Here is a 12,228-nt window from a genome sequence, read left to right on the forward strand (position 1 = left end):
CTGCTATCATCATCATCCTCAACAGGAACTGCATCCAGCTCCATCACTGACATCAGAACAGGTCTCCGCCAAGGATCCACAGGAAGACCTCATCATGTCTTTTGAGGTGAAGGAGAAGACAGAGGTGCGTCTCGTGTTTTTGGGAGCGGCTGGAGTTGGGAAGACGGCGCTCATCCAACGCTTCCTCAAAGACACTTTTGAGCCCAAGCACCGGCGCACAGTGGAGGAGCTCCACAGGAAGGAGTACGAGGTGGCGGGTGTCAAAGTCACCATCAACATCATGGACACCAGCGGCAGCTACTCCTTCCCCGCCATGCGCAAGCTCTCCATCCAGAGCAGCGACGCCTTCGCGCTGGTGTACGCCGTGGACGACCCCGAATCCCTGGAAGCGGTCAAGAGTCTGCGACACGAGATCCTGGAGGTCAAAGAGGACAAGTACACGCCTATCGTGGTGATCGGCAACAAGATAGACCGCCACAACGAGCGCCAGGTGTTCAGCAAGGACGTGCTGTCCACGGTGGAGCTGGACTGGAACCACAGCTTCCTGGAGTCCTCCGCCAAAGACAACATCAACGTGCTGGAGGCTTTCAGAGAGCTGCTGCTGCAGGCCAACCTGCCCAGTCGGTTCAGCCCGGCACTGTGCCGGAGACGGGAAACCATCCCCAAGGAGAGCGGCAAACGACCTCCTTTAAACAAGAACGAGAGCTGCCTCATTGCATAGAGACGAGGAGGCAACGACGCCTGAAGAGACGGAGAGAAAACCGCCCAAAGGAGACCGAGAGGGCTTTGTTGGTGGGGAGATACCTACCCAGAGACAGTGTTGACACTCTGAAACACTGAGGTCTGTTAACTATGCATCAGGCTTGAAAGCTTGGCATGAAAACCCGCAAAACCACTGGAGGCATCAAGATGCTGCAGTGAGGACGGGCACGTAACCATGAAAGCAGATACCACCGAACAGACGTGACAGAAGTAGTTGAACAACCGTTTGAATAATGAGAATGTCTGACATGACGCTCAGTTTTCACTCAGATGTACGTCAGGTTTCATCTTCAAGTGTTTGCGTTGTTGGTGTTAAAAATGTGCAATAACTGTGAAGTGATGGGTATTTATGCAAAAGTGTATTTACATAAGACAGAACGCTTCATATTGTGAAAGCACATCAAACATTATGTTGTGAATTATTATTTGAATACATACTTGCTGGCGTTATATGTCTGACTAATAAATATTGGTTTTGTAGTGGGAGAATTTAAATGGTATTTCCTTTTCACAATAAAAGCACAAAGACCAAGGGGATAGTTGATATATTATTCAGTGCTTATGTCAAGTTAAATAAATAAAAAAAACATTGCCAATACCTCCAGTCACATTGATGTTATTTCACTTTGCTTTTGCAGGTTAGTTTTTTTCTGAGCAGCCAAAAAGGAAGTGTGTGTGTGTGGGGGGGGGGGCATATAGACATTGGGAAATGATTGAGGTATGTTCTAGAGTAAGTTCACAGCCCACACTGAAAGGTAATGAAAGTAAAACAAAGCTCAAATAAAGACAGTTTGGATCGAAGGACTTTTAAATTGTTTTGTGCAGACACTTGTATAATAAGTAATTCTGCCACAGCATATCTGTTCTTTAAATGGCGTGTTCGATGGCTGTAATTCTACTACACGTTGCAGAGTGACGATACTTATCTTGATAACAGAGCTGGTCCGACCAGAAGTGTAAGTTTTAAAAAGTATAAAAGCAGGAAATGCTGCAACACTTGACCAGCCTGTCTGTATTTAAAGTGATCGGTGTTGGTTGTAATGCATGTACCAAATAAATCCCCTGAAAGCAGTGTTTAAAATAAGTGGTTAATATCCTGGTGAAATAAAGTCAATTATGGATTTATTGTATTGGTCCAACACATGGCTCTGTGCTGCGACGCCCCCCGGTGGTCAATATTTACAAACAAAGCAGGCATTTGATGAATGTTCTCCATGCGTCAATATGAGGAAGCGGGTCCTTTCAAATAATATGACAAAACAAATAACAGAACCAAGAGAACTATTATGCTTCCTCCACTTCAGTCTGCAGTGACTGCTAGAATACACGAGAGTTAAAACATGATTCATGTAACTCTACAGTCACTTAAAGCACTACTGAAAATGCTGTTTTTTTACTTGAAAACATACAATTTAAAGTACTTTGAGTTTATAAAAACAACATACTCTCTACCTGCCATAAAACATGGTTGAATGGATCAGTATATTCTGTTAATGACATATCGATGTTCTCTTAAGAGCCCTTAAGTGCTGGTAACATTTCCAGGCTGTTAAAAAGCCACAGAGGCCCAGAAAGGGAGACAAAATAAAAGGTATGCTTCCTCTTTCCAAAAGTGTCCAGATACAAGGTGCATTGTTTCTACCGAATCAGAAAAGGAAGTGACCTGTGATTATCAGATCTCTGCTTCCTCTTTGTTTAAACTGCCGTCGTCGGTCGGTCCACAGCAGAACACAAACCGGTCGCTTCGGAACACGGACGGACGCGGAGAGGCACACCGTCTTCTTAAAGCTCAGGTGAGAACTCAACTTTCCATTCAGCATAGACCGGCTGTAGGGAATGAAAACCATTCCAATAACTCATGTGATGAAGAAACGTAGACAACAGATTAGTTTCAGAGACCGACTGAAGCAGAATTTGGAATTACTGCCATAAATGAGTGTTTCCGGGTTCGTCTCTGCTCCTAGACTTGGTCAAAGCTCCTCAGTGTTGTTCAGGTACCTGAGAAGTTCTGAACAAGTATAAGATCTCTGACCATCTCTACATCTGGTGCTTTGATTTACGTCGATGTACTGTAGCACTGAATGTCTAACTCAAAGATAGGCTTCTCATATACCTATACAGTGTTTTACATGTTGAGTTACATTTGACTCTTATTACCTTTTCAGCTGTGCTCAATTATCTGCAGATAACCGTCTACATTAAGACTGCTTAAAACAATAAGGTTAGCAAATTAAAATGTGATTCAGAGCATCCAACATAAAGAGGAAAAGCTAATTTTTCTGCACTGAAATAAAACATTTAGTCTATGAATCTTTCTGAAATCTTAAAATTTCTGATCAAAATCAATATTTGATAGAAATAGGATTAAATAGTCTAAGATTTAGATGTCTTCCGTCACATTAATGCAACAATTTAATATGTTCTTTGAAGAAAAGATCCCTATTCCAAACTCCAGCCTAATAACATCCGACTTTAAAGCAATAAGTAGCAAACAGTCTAAACATGTCGTGCTTTTTATATAAGGTTCCTTATTTGTCAGAGACGAGGCACAGCAAGAGGCAGCGGTTTTATTTTGATGCACAGACAAAACGCCGTCGAGCTACACAGAGAGGTGAGAGCGTCTAAAATCATACGTCCTCAACATCACAGACAAGCAAACACAGAGAAGACGTGATGAAGTACACCAACGACGGGGAACATTTCAGACTGCACAGCAACAGCATGTGATACCGACAACCTCCAACACAACACCAGCGCGAGCATCGAGCTCTCAAACAGCCCTCAGGAGAAATCCAGTGTCCACAACTAAAATATACGGTAAAAAGCAAAGGCAACAGTTCTGCTGAATAGAAGACAGACGTTTTAGAATCGGAACAAACACACAGAAGAAGAAATAATGGTGCACTGGCTTATTAATAAGTACATCTCCCTGAGCAAAAGGCTGCATCAGTATAGAAACACACCAACTTCATCTTAAGCATCACTTTGACATTTACTAAGAGATGTTTTTATGTAGATAATCAACACCACACTGAGGGTGAGTGCCAATTTACTAAAAACATATCATTCACTTTATTGTTGGACAATTTGTCTGGTACGTTCAAGTGCTGGTGACACACTCGGGTTTCAAGAATTCAATGCTGGTTACTGTAATGCACTTAATACACGAGCAATACAAATCTCAAAATGAAGAATTCTCAGATTGAGAACTTGGCTGCTTCTTGCATTTAGAAAAGGTCATGTACTGTGGATTACTGCCGCTAACCTCCAGCCGGGAGAATTAAGTTTAAAGTACACAAGCAGCCTTTCAGTCACATCAGCAGATAACGAGAGCACTGCGATGATGAGGAAGACCCAGCCGGAGGTTCACTCAAGCACTTAAATGAAGGAAATCCTCCTTAAAAAACACAAACTAAAGAAATACACGAAGAAACCCGGCAGTGATGTTTAGTATTCGTGGTTTGTAGTTAATTGGCTATAACGAGGGGTGTCCTTTTGGCTTTTTATGTGTCACAGTTTACACCATCAGCCCTTAAATGAGCACTATGTTAGAATAGCTCTGTTCAGTCAGCTGCTAGAGAGAGATTATTAAAGGGTCAGTCCATCCAAATAAGGAAATAATCGTAATAATACAAATCAAACAGTGCTACAGTATACGTTACCCATGTTTCTTCATCTGTGGTGTTTAAATCTTTTAACTAGTCACCTTTACAGAAATGTTAAAGTTACATCACTGTGAACATTGTAGATTATATCCAGTGTCAATTATTTTCAAACAAAGCATATTGATCATTTGAGCCTCATAAATTAAATGACATTAAACTCAACTGTACTCAGTTAACAGCAGGAAGCACAGACGCAGCAATAAACCAAAACTCTCCTCGGAGATAACTCTCAGAGGAAATAGGAGAATATATTTTGCTGAACTGACCCCCTAATATACATAATATAAAACGATGATTCATTCATTTCTACAGATGTTGAGAACCTTGTTGCGTCGTATCGGACATTCTACCAAACATTCCCACAAGTGGTGCAAAGACAGCTGCGTTATTTGGGCACCAATGAGCCGGAGTTTGTCCAACATTGTATTTGAGGTTGGAAACAACACACCACCGTTAAACGCAAAGACATCACAGAGCAGCCGGATCATGAGTGCAGGCAGGAGCCTTTTAGAATGGTTGGTAGAGCATATAGTCCTGTTACTAGAGACATCTTTCTCTCAGTCATTAGTTATGAGGTACCGCAGTGCATGACTAAGCAACTTTTATGTAAATACAAATCTTTTGTTCAAGTTGGAAAAGCAGCGAGAGCAGCGGGCCGAGGAGCGGCTTCGAAATACGACAGAATGCATCAAAAGGTGAAAGTCATTCGTTTGCTTCTTTATCATCTTTTCTCAAAAAGAACAAGATTTCTCATTCTCATTTCTCAACACATGTTGACACCTTTAGCTTAAATAACTTTGGGTAATTCTTAACATTTGAACTTCCTTCAATGAATTGGGAAACATGTAATCCTGACACAAAACACGTTAGCATATTTATCTTCACAGCACCCGTCTTCAGTCATCGTCTCACCCACCTCGCCCTCTCTCCGACTCGCTCTAATCGTCCACCGTGATGTTGCGGAACAAGTAAGCCATGGACTCTCCGTTGTGGATGCGGCGGATGGCCTCGGCCAGTATCATGCTCACATCCACAGTCTTGATCTTGGGACACTGTAGCTTCTGTACTTCATGGGGCACCGTGTTGGTCACCACCACCTGAGGGTTGAATGATCACAGAGAGTTGAGACGCTGTTCAATCAAACTAAAAAGCAGTTTAGCGGTGCAGTTTATTGTCGGGCTGAACAGGTTTTTTTTTCTTTTTTTCTTCCCTTCTTTTTTTAAAATGGCATAGTGACACCAGGATTCAAGTCATGAGGAAACTCAAGACACTATTGTTTAAAAACAACACTTGCGTAGTCATTTATTTCCTCCTTCACCTGTGAACTCTTAGTGTGCACGTGGCTTACATCATTTAAATAGAGAGATAAACTGAGGACATTTTACAACTTTTGACTCCAGCAAGCAAAGAAAGTTTGACTAACGATTGTTTTCTGAACACTGGATAGTTTGTAGGAAGTGAAAATTGACACTAAAAGTTTACAGAAATACAACTGCAATACAATGATCCTCTAGTAAAAGTTAATGCAGCTGAGAACTCCATCAGGAGGAAGTATCATCTTTTACATTGTGTTGATAAAGAATGAGCGCTGAAGGGGAACAGTCTCACCCGTTACCTCTCTAGCTTCCATGTTGATCATGTACAGTATGAATCAGAAGAACTACTTGTACTGATTAAACAGTTTGAGGCGTCCTTACCTCATCGATGGCCGACTCCTCGATGAGGCGTGGAGCATCAGCAGACAGTAAGCCATGTGTGGCCATGATGTAAATCTTATAGGCTCCTCTCTCTTTCAGGATCTCAGCAGCGGCAACAAAGTCCCCGACATCATCTATGATGTCGTCCTGGAAGAAGAAAAGGAAAGATGTCGTGGTGTCTCTGATCAGTGGGCTGACCTACAGTACCATGACGTAGAGGATGGTGGCAGGAACTTATGAACAACACTATTTATAGTGGCCATAAATAAGAGTTATGGGATAACAGGAAATGCCAAAACATCAAGTCAGTGTGTTGACTCAGTGTTGTCAGTTATACATGAAAATTCATCGTTAGCCACCATCAGCTGGAAAACAGCAGCAAAGCACCTGTTTTCACTGAATCGAGCATCTGTATGTTTTATTGCCTGTGAATTAAAATGCCATAAATGAGAATTATAAAAAGTTATAATCACAGCATCTCACCACGATGATGGCGATCCTCCCCCCCACGTCTCCGACTACAGTGATGGGAGGCTTCTCCTTGGCCATCATTACTGAAAAGGAAAGCAGAGCGGTTACCTGCCAGAGCACTTTGGGAAGCTCACGAGTGCCACGTTTCATCTTGTTGAAGATAGATCTCAGTAGATTGGGTAAATTGGGTTGAGAAAAGAGTTTTGCGATTTAGGCAAAAACTGCACCCTGAATTATGCAAATGATTTGTAGAATTTACATTAGATTAACACATTGCTGTAAATAAATTAAAAATGGCAAACAATTTCGATTATTTCCCCCCATTGTACCCCACCTCCCCCCCCCCCCCCCTAAGAGGGTAAGAGACTGAAATGCCAAACTTAGTACAGCACATGCCATGCAAACTCAAATGACCGGGTTTTCTGCCCAGAATACCCAATCAGAGGGCAATGCACAACTGCCTGAACACACATACACACACACACACACACACACACAACCTCAGGCCGTGGCAGGCATATGGCAGCAGTGTGCATATGGACCAGACAGTCTTATTTCACACAAGATAACAGTGGCTGACAAGCACTGATGAGGGTTTCTGAAGAAACACTTGGCAATGTTCTGGGGTCAGTCCTCAGTCGAACATCGCTGCTGGCAGCAACTACTTTTACATGCACACAATACTCCGCCAAACAAGCTATGACTCCATTATTCATATCATCTTCATTCATTAGTCATGCGAGTACTTGTGAGCCAGGTGGCTGTCCACCATCATAATGCAGGGCGTATAAACATCAATCCTATCCGACCCCAAACGTTACTTTGATTTTAACGAGCTGTAAACACTCTGGTGTCCTGGAAGTTTAGTTGCTGATGAAAAAGACCATGCAACGTTTCCTTTTGCTAGAGGCACATCAACGGTCACAACTAGAGACATTAAAACATGTTGAAGACAACATGAACAGTCTCCACCTTGTGACAGACTCAATAATGTGTGCATTTACCCTACAACTAAAATAAATGGCTCTACACACGCATATTTAAATGACCGCTTAAACACTTCTTTGGAACACATAATGTGATGCTTCTAGAAGCATCAGCAAAGGACATTTTGTTGTGCATGTAAACGTAGTTATTCAAAGGGTAGAAGGAAACAATCAACTGGTAAACAATCAGCCAGTTGAGCCGATTGTGAAGGAGAAAGTATAGAGAAGCAGAGACAGGAGGAGCATGCCTTGCACAACACCGGGAGTCCCACAGCATCAGAGAACCTAGCAGTGTCACATTCACACGCTCTAGTCACCAGAAACAACAAAAGCCATGTTGTTAGCAGTGCACACACACACACACTAAAAACATCATCTGGTTTTTACAGCTTGCTGAGAAATGTTTGGTCAGATATCATGAAATTAGTTTCATCAACATTACCACCAATAGATTTAAATAGCTTAAATGATGTCATCAGCAAATTTCAACAACAAGTTAAGAATGCGATGTTATTGTAATAAATATTATCAGTGAAGTAGCAATATAAAACTTTGATTTGACTTTAATTCAATGCTTAAACATTCCAACAATCCCATTGGTTACGTTTCTGCTTGCCACCATTAGCTGTTAGCTTTCATTAGCATGCTTTGTTGTTCTCATCACATGCAGTTAGGATCAACAGTTAACCAGCTGTTTGACACTGGGCTTCATACGGGGGCACCATGTGTTGATTGGCAAAGATGAGTCCAGATATTTAAGGAAAATAAAAAAATAAAAAATAAATAAAAAAAAGTCTGTTTTGATTCATGGATTTCAAAATAAAATCAGAACACAAAACAAAGAGGCGTTTGGCCCATCTTGTAGAACGACTGTCTGGACTCTTAGAAGGTGCAGTGAACATGTGAGTCAGCATGCCATGCAGCGAGCAGAGAGCGTGGAGCACACTGTACAGCTGCTGATTGAAAAGGTTTCGTCAATGCAAACTGTCTGCGCACTAAACAATCAAGTCTGTGCACTTTTTCACCAACACCCCCTTCAAGAATGCAGACTGGAATTCCACAAGATGCAACACAAACCCTTCTACACATGCACCAACTGAGGAACCATTTGAAGAGGAGTCATTTCATAGATGTAAGTTATGTTTACGGTCGTACTTGGGAGCTCTATGCCGGGGAACGGAGCTTGTTGTTTGCCTGCTATTACCAACAAATAAACACCACGTTAACACAAAAAAAAAAAATGCACAAATATTTCACATGACAAACACATGAGGCCAAGACTTGGAAAATCCTCTGACTAGTTTTGACGGAAAGTTTAAATGTTTCACGGCAACAAAAATCAGACTCGTTATGTTTAAACTTATGCCTTTTCAATTAATTAAAGAGCAAGTCATTGTTCCATCGGAGGATGTTTTAAGTCAAGGGTGAGAATAGAAACACAAGAAATATTTTCACTGAATAATTAAATGAACACAAATACGTCGGAGTCATTTGCCAATGACACAATCACTGGATATCTTCTCAGACTGAACCATTGAACCGGCCTTACCAGGAATTAACACTGCACACATGTTGAAAGCTATGAGCCAGAGTCACGCTAGTATTTCTCACCAAAGATAAATAACGGCATGTGCCAACAAATGGGCATGGACTAGGATTCTAGGATTTTTAAGCACGTCACTCTCTGCAAGTTAGGAGTTGCAGCTGGCGGAGGATGCAGCATGAGTAGATGTGGCATATTGTTGGAATTAAAAACGTGCAGTGGCACAGGAAATCAAGTTCTTGGGAGGATGAGTGAGAAACGGCAGAATCGTCAGCTCGACACAGGTTAGCACAAACAAAAGCTGTATCGGGTTGTCGGCAGGATATGTATTATGAATGCAGTGAAGCTTCGTACACTAGCAGAAATAATTAGAAATGTCTGGCTGAGTTTGAGCATGGTGTGACAAAGAAAAAGGAATCTGTGAGAAACAATTAACAGGGATATGTTTATCTATCAACCTATAAATCTGCAACAAAAATAAATACAATAATAGAAACAGAATGCGAGTTGTTGTTCTTACGAGGAAGCTCCAGTCCGGTGTGTCCTGTGGTGTTGCGTACACACGGTGGCGAGTGTCTTCCATCGGCCATGTCCGACTCTGAACACTGAGCCTCGCCGTGAATCACAGCCAGACCCAAACGCAGGCGCTCTGCATAGGACTGAGCCCTGGAGACAAAAAACAGAGAAAACATGCCTATTCACACATATTTAGTCACATAAATAGCAAATTATATACTAAAAAAAGTCATAGGCTACCTCTTAGCTGCTGACGGGGACTTTGCCACGATGATGGCATTTCTGTAATCAGGAATCTGACGGGACAAAGAAAAGAACAGTGTTTATATGAGACTGATTGGGCCAATAGGTGGGGTTACCAACGCCTACACTCAAACACACACATTAGACAACCCAACGGGCTGCTCACCTCTTCTTGGATGTACTGAATCAAGAAAGGGGAGGCACGCAAGTTGTCCACTGGAAAGCTGAAGAAGCCCTGGATTTCCTTCTGGTGCAAGTCCATGGTGATGATGTGCGTTAGTCCTTTTGGGGAAGAAGACAGATTAACGGTCGTCCTCCCAATTAACAAGCTATTTCACCGTCAACAATGAGATCAATGTTCCGAGTGAACAAATCAAATAAATCCCTGCAAACACAACACCACTGATGAAGAGAAGGCACACAAATCACAGGTTGACGTTCATGTCGTTCTCCTTACCTGCTTTCGCTAACATTGACGCTAACAACTTGCTGACTATCGAGCCCCTCTTCCTCATCTTGCACTGTTTGCTGTAGGGAAAGTAAGGAATGACCCCGATGATGTTCTTTGCACAAGACGTCTTGAGGGCGTAGGCCATAATTAGCAGCTCCATGATGGCCGTGTTGACATCTCTGGAAAAAAAATAATAAAACATTTAGACTTTAGCTAGTGACTGCATAAAAACCTTGACACACTTGCAGATGTGGTGATTTGTGGAGAAGTCAGACATTGAACTCACCGCGGTATGGTCTGGATGATGAAGATAGTTTGTCCTCGAACGGATTCTTTCACATCCACTCTAGTTTCTGTTGTGATGGAAAGAATTAAGTCGCAATCAGTTACTGGATCGGGGCTTTGCTCGTCATGTTGAGCAGTTATTTATCAAACCTGATGAGAGCTTTATTTCATAATGAGCTGATAGAACGATTGAAGGAAGATATATGCAAATCCAAATTTAAAATGATATGGCCTGATAATAAATGGACTCGGTGCATTTTCCTGATGCTACATCTTCACCTCAAAAATAACTCTAAACTTCCATAACATGCTCAAACATTCAATAGTCATCCCGGGCCAACATCTTTAAAAACATCAAAGTGAACATGTATGTTAACCGTTTGCTCCCCTCACCTCTGTTGGACTCCTGGAAGACCACCGACTTTCCCAGTTCGACTCCCAACCGCCTGTGAAGCACGAGCACACATTTACAGACAGAATGTAGCCAATTGTGGAAAGTAATGATTCATTCATTCGTTCATGCAGACACTAGCTAAAATTAGCGGTCAGTAGCGTTAGAATAAAATGTCAGAAATGTTCAGTTGTGCTTACTCCGTTATCTTCTTGGCCAATTCTGTGCACGCTACAGAAGAGTTTGCGGAAAAGACGCGATAACCACTTTTAGCGATATTCATTCTGGCACTGCTGGTGGTTTGTTTCACAGACAGACAGCCAAAAGCGGCAGCTTTAATCAATGCGCCACCACGTTTGTTTCCCACTTTCTTTCTTATGACGTTGTCTTGAGCTAACTAGCCAGCTAGCTACCGCACAATAGCCTGCTAAGTGAGCTAATTACACAAAATAACCTTCAATGTGTGACATAAACTTAAGCTACAGCGCAGCTACAAAATCTATTTTAATCGCGGTCTTTCTTCAACCAATTTGTCCGATTGTTTGCGGACAAACGGCTGATACTGTTAGTTGGTAGCTAGCACCAGAGCCGTCTAATGAGAGTCACGTCTTCTTCTTCTTATTCAATTTAACGGCAGACTACAAACCAACGTTTAACGGTGCATGCCGCCACCTACTGTCCCAGGTGTAACAACATGGCGTTATGACAGTTTTGTCATTTAAAGACTATTAGATCATAATAAAGAGTATTATTATTGTTATTATTATCATGACTGTTGTTGTTGTTGTTGTTGTTTTTGCTATTAATAATTATGATAATAATGGAGGCATGGGGCTCCTAACCACACCAGTACCAGGGACAGTATCTCTGAGTCTACCAGTCTCGCCAGAGGACAGGCTGTCTTCAACTTTGACTTATTTTTGCAACCACAGGAGTAGCCCTCCTCATCCTCATCTGAAAATGCTTAAAGTCGAACTGTGTAGCACACTGAAACATGTTATTTCATATTTCTTGCTGATTTAATACCAATGTGTCCATGTAAGATCATTTTCTTTAATGTGTTTAAGTTCATGTTTGTCTTATTTCAAATGTTAAAAACATTACATAAACTGATGAACGACAACGATTGAGGTGGCTTTTTACAGCAAAGCCCAAAATCAACCTGATATAGCACTCTGTTGTGGTGCTTTTAAGCCATAGCGTTAATGTCCAAACACA

General features: G+C 41.8%; 1 protein-coding gene and 1 pseudogene across 2 annotated transcripts; one reads left to right on the forward strand and one right to left on the reverse strand.

Annotated features, from left to right (window-relative positions):
- LOC116391492 (GTP-binding protein Rhes pseudogene) lies at positions 1-1,858 on the forward strand (annotated as a pseudogene).
- Positions 1,859-2,461: 603 nt separating this feature from the next.
- LOC116391491 (phosphoribosyl pyrophosphate synthase-associated protein 1) lies at positions 2,462-11,618 on the reverse strand. Of its 2 annotated transcripts, XM_031862136.1 has the most exons (11): positions 11,211-11,618; positions 11,013-11,065; positions 10,621-10,687; positions 10,341-10,513; positions 10,050-10,165; positions 9,881-9,936; positions 9,645-9,790; positions 8,737-8,778; positions 6,608-6,678; positions 6,125-6,271; positions 2,462-5,524 (listed from the first exon to the last, which is right to left on the reverse strand). In XM_031862136.1, the coding sequence occupies exons 1-11, from the start codon at positions 11,291-11,293 to the stop codon at positions 5,366-5,368; spliced, it is 1,113 nt and encodes a 370-aa protein (XP_031717996.1). In that variant the 5' UTR covers positions 11,294-11,618; the 3' UTR covers positions 2,462-5,365. The 2 variants fall into 2 exon arrangements, with proteins under 2 accessions (XP_031717996.1, XP_031717997.1); XM_031862137.1 differs by lacking the exon at positions 8,737-8,778.
- Positions 11,619-12,228: the final 610 nt, after the last annotated feature.

This window comes from Anarrhichthys ocellatus, unplaced genomic scaffold (assembly GCF_004355925.1).
Source record: "Anarrhichthys ocellatus isolate YVR2014 unplaced genomic scaffold, GSC_Weel_1.0 scaffold26, whole genome shotgun sequence".
NCBI classification, from domain to species: domain Eukaryota; kingdom Metazoa; phylum Chordata; class Actinopteri; order Perciformes; family Anarhichadidae; genus Anarrhichthys; species Anarrhichthys ocellatus.

Bases quoted from the DNA above. Each gene is read 5' to 3' on its own strand.
- LOC116391491 (XM_031862136.1), bottom strand. From the start codon at position 11,293: ATGAATATCGCTAAAAGTGGTTATCGCGTCTTTTCCGCAAACTCTTCT. The intron at 10,166-10,340 runs GTAAGGAGAACG...CTTCCCCAAAAG, and splicing joins GTCAATGTTAGCGAAAGCAG to GACTAACGCACATCATCACC. The intron at 8,779-9,644 runs GTAAGAACAACA...TGTTGGTAATAG, and splicing joins CACCGGACTGGAGCTTCCTC to CAGGCAAACAACAAGCTCCG.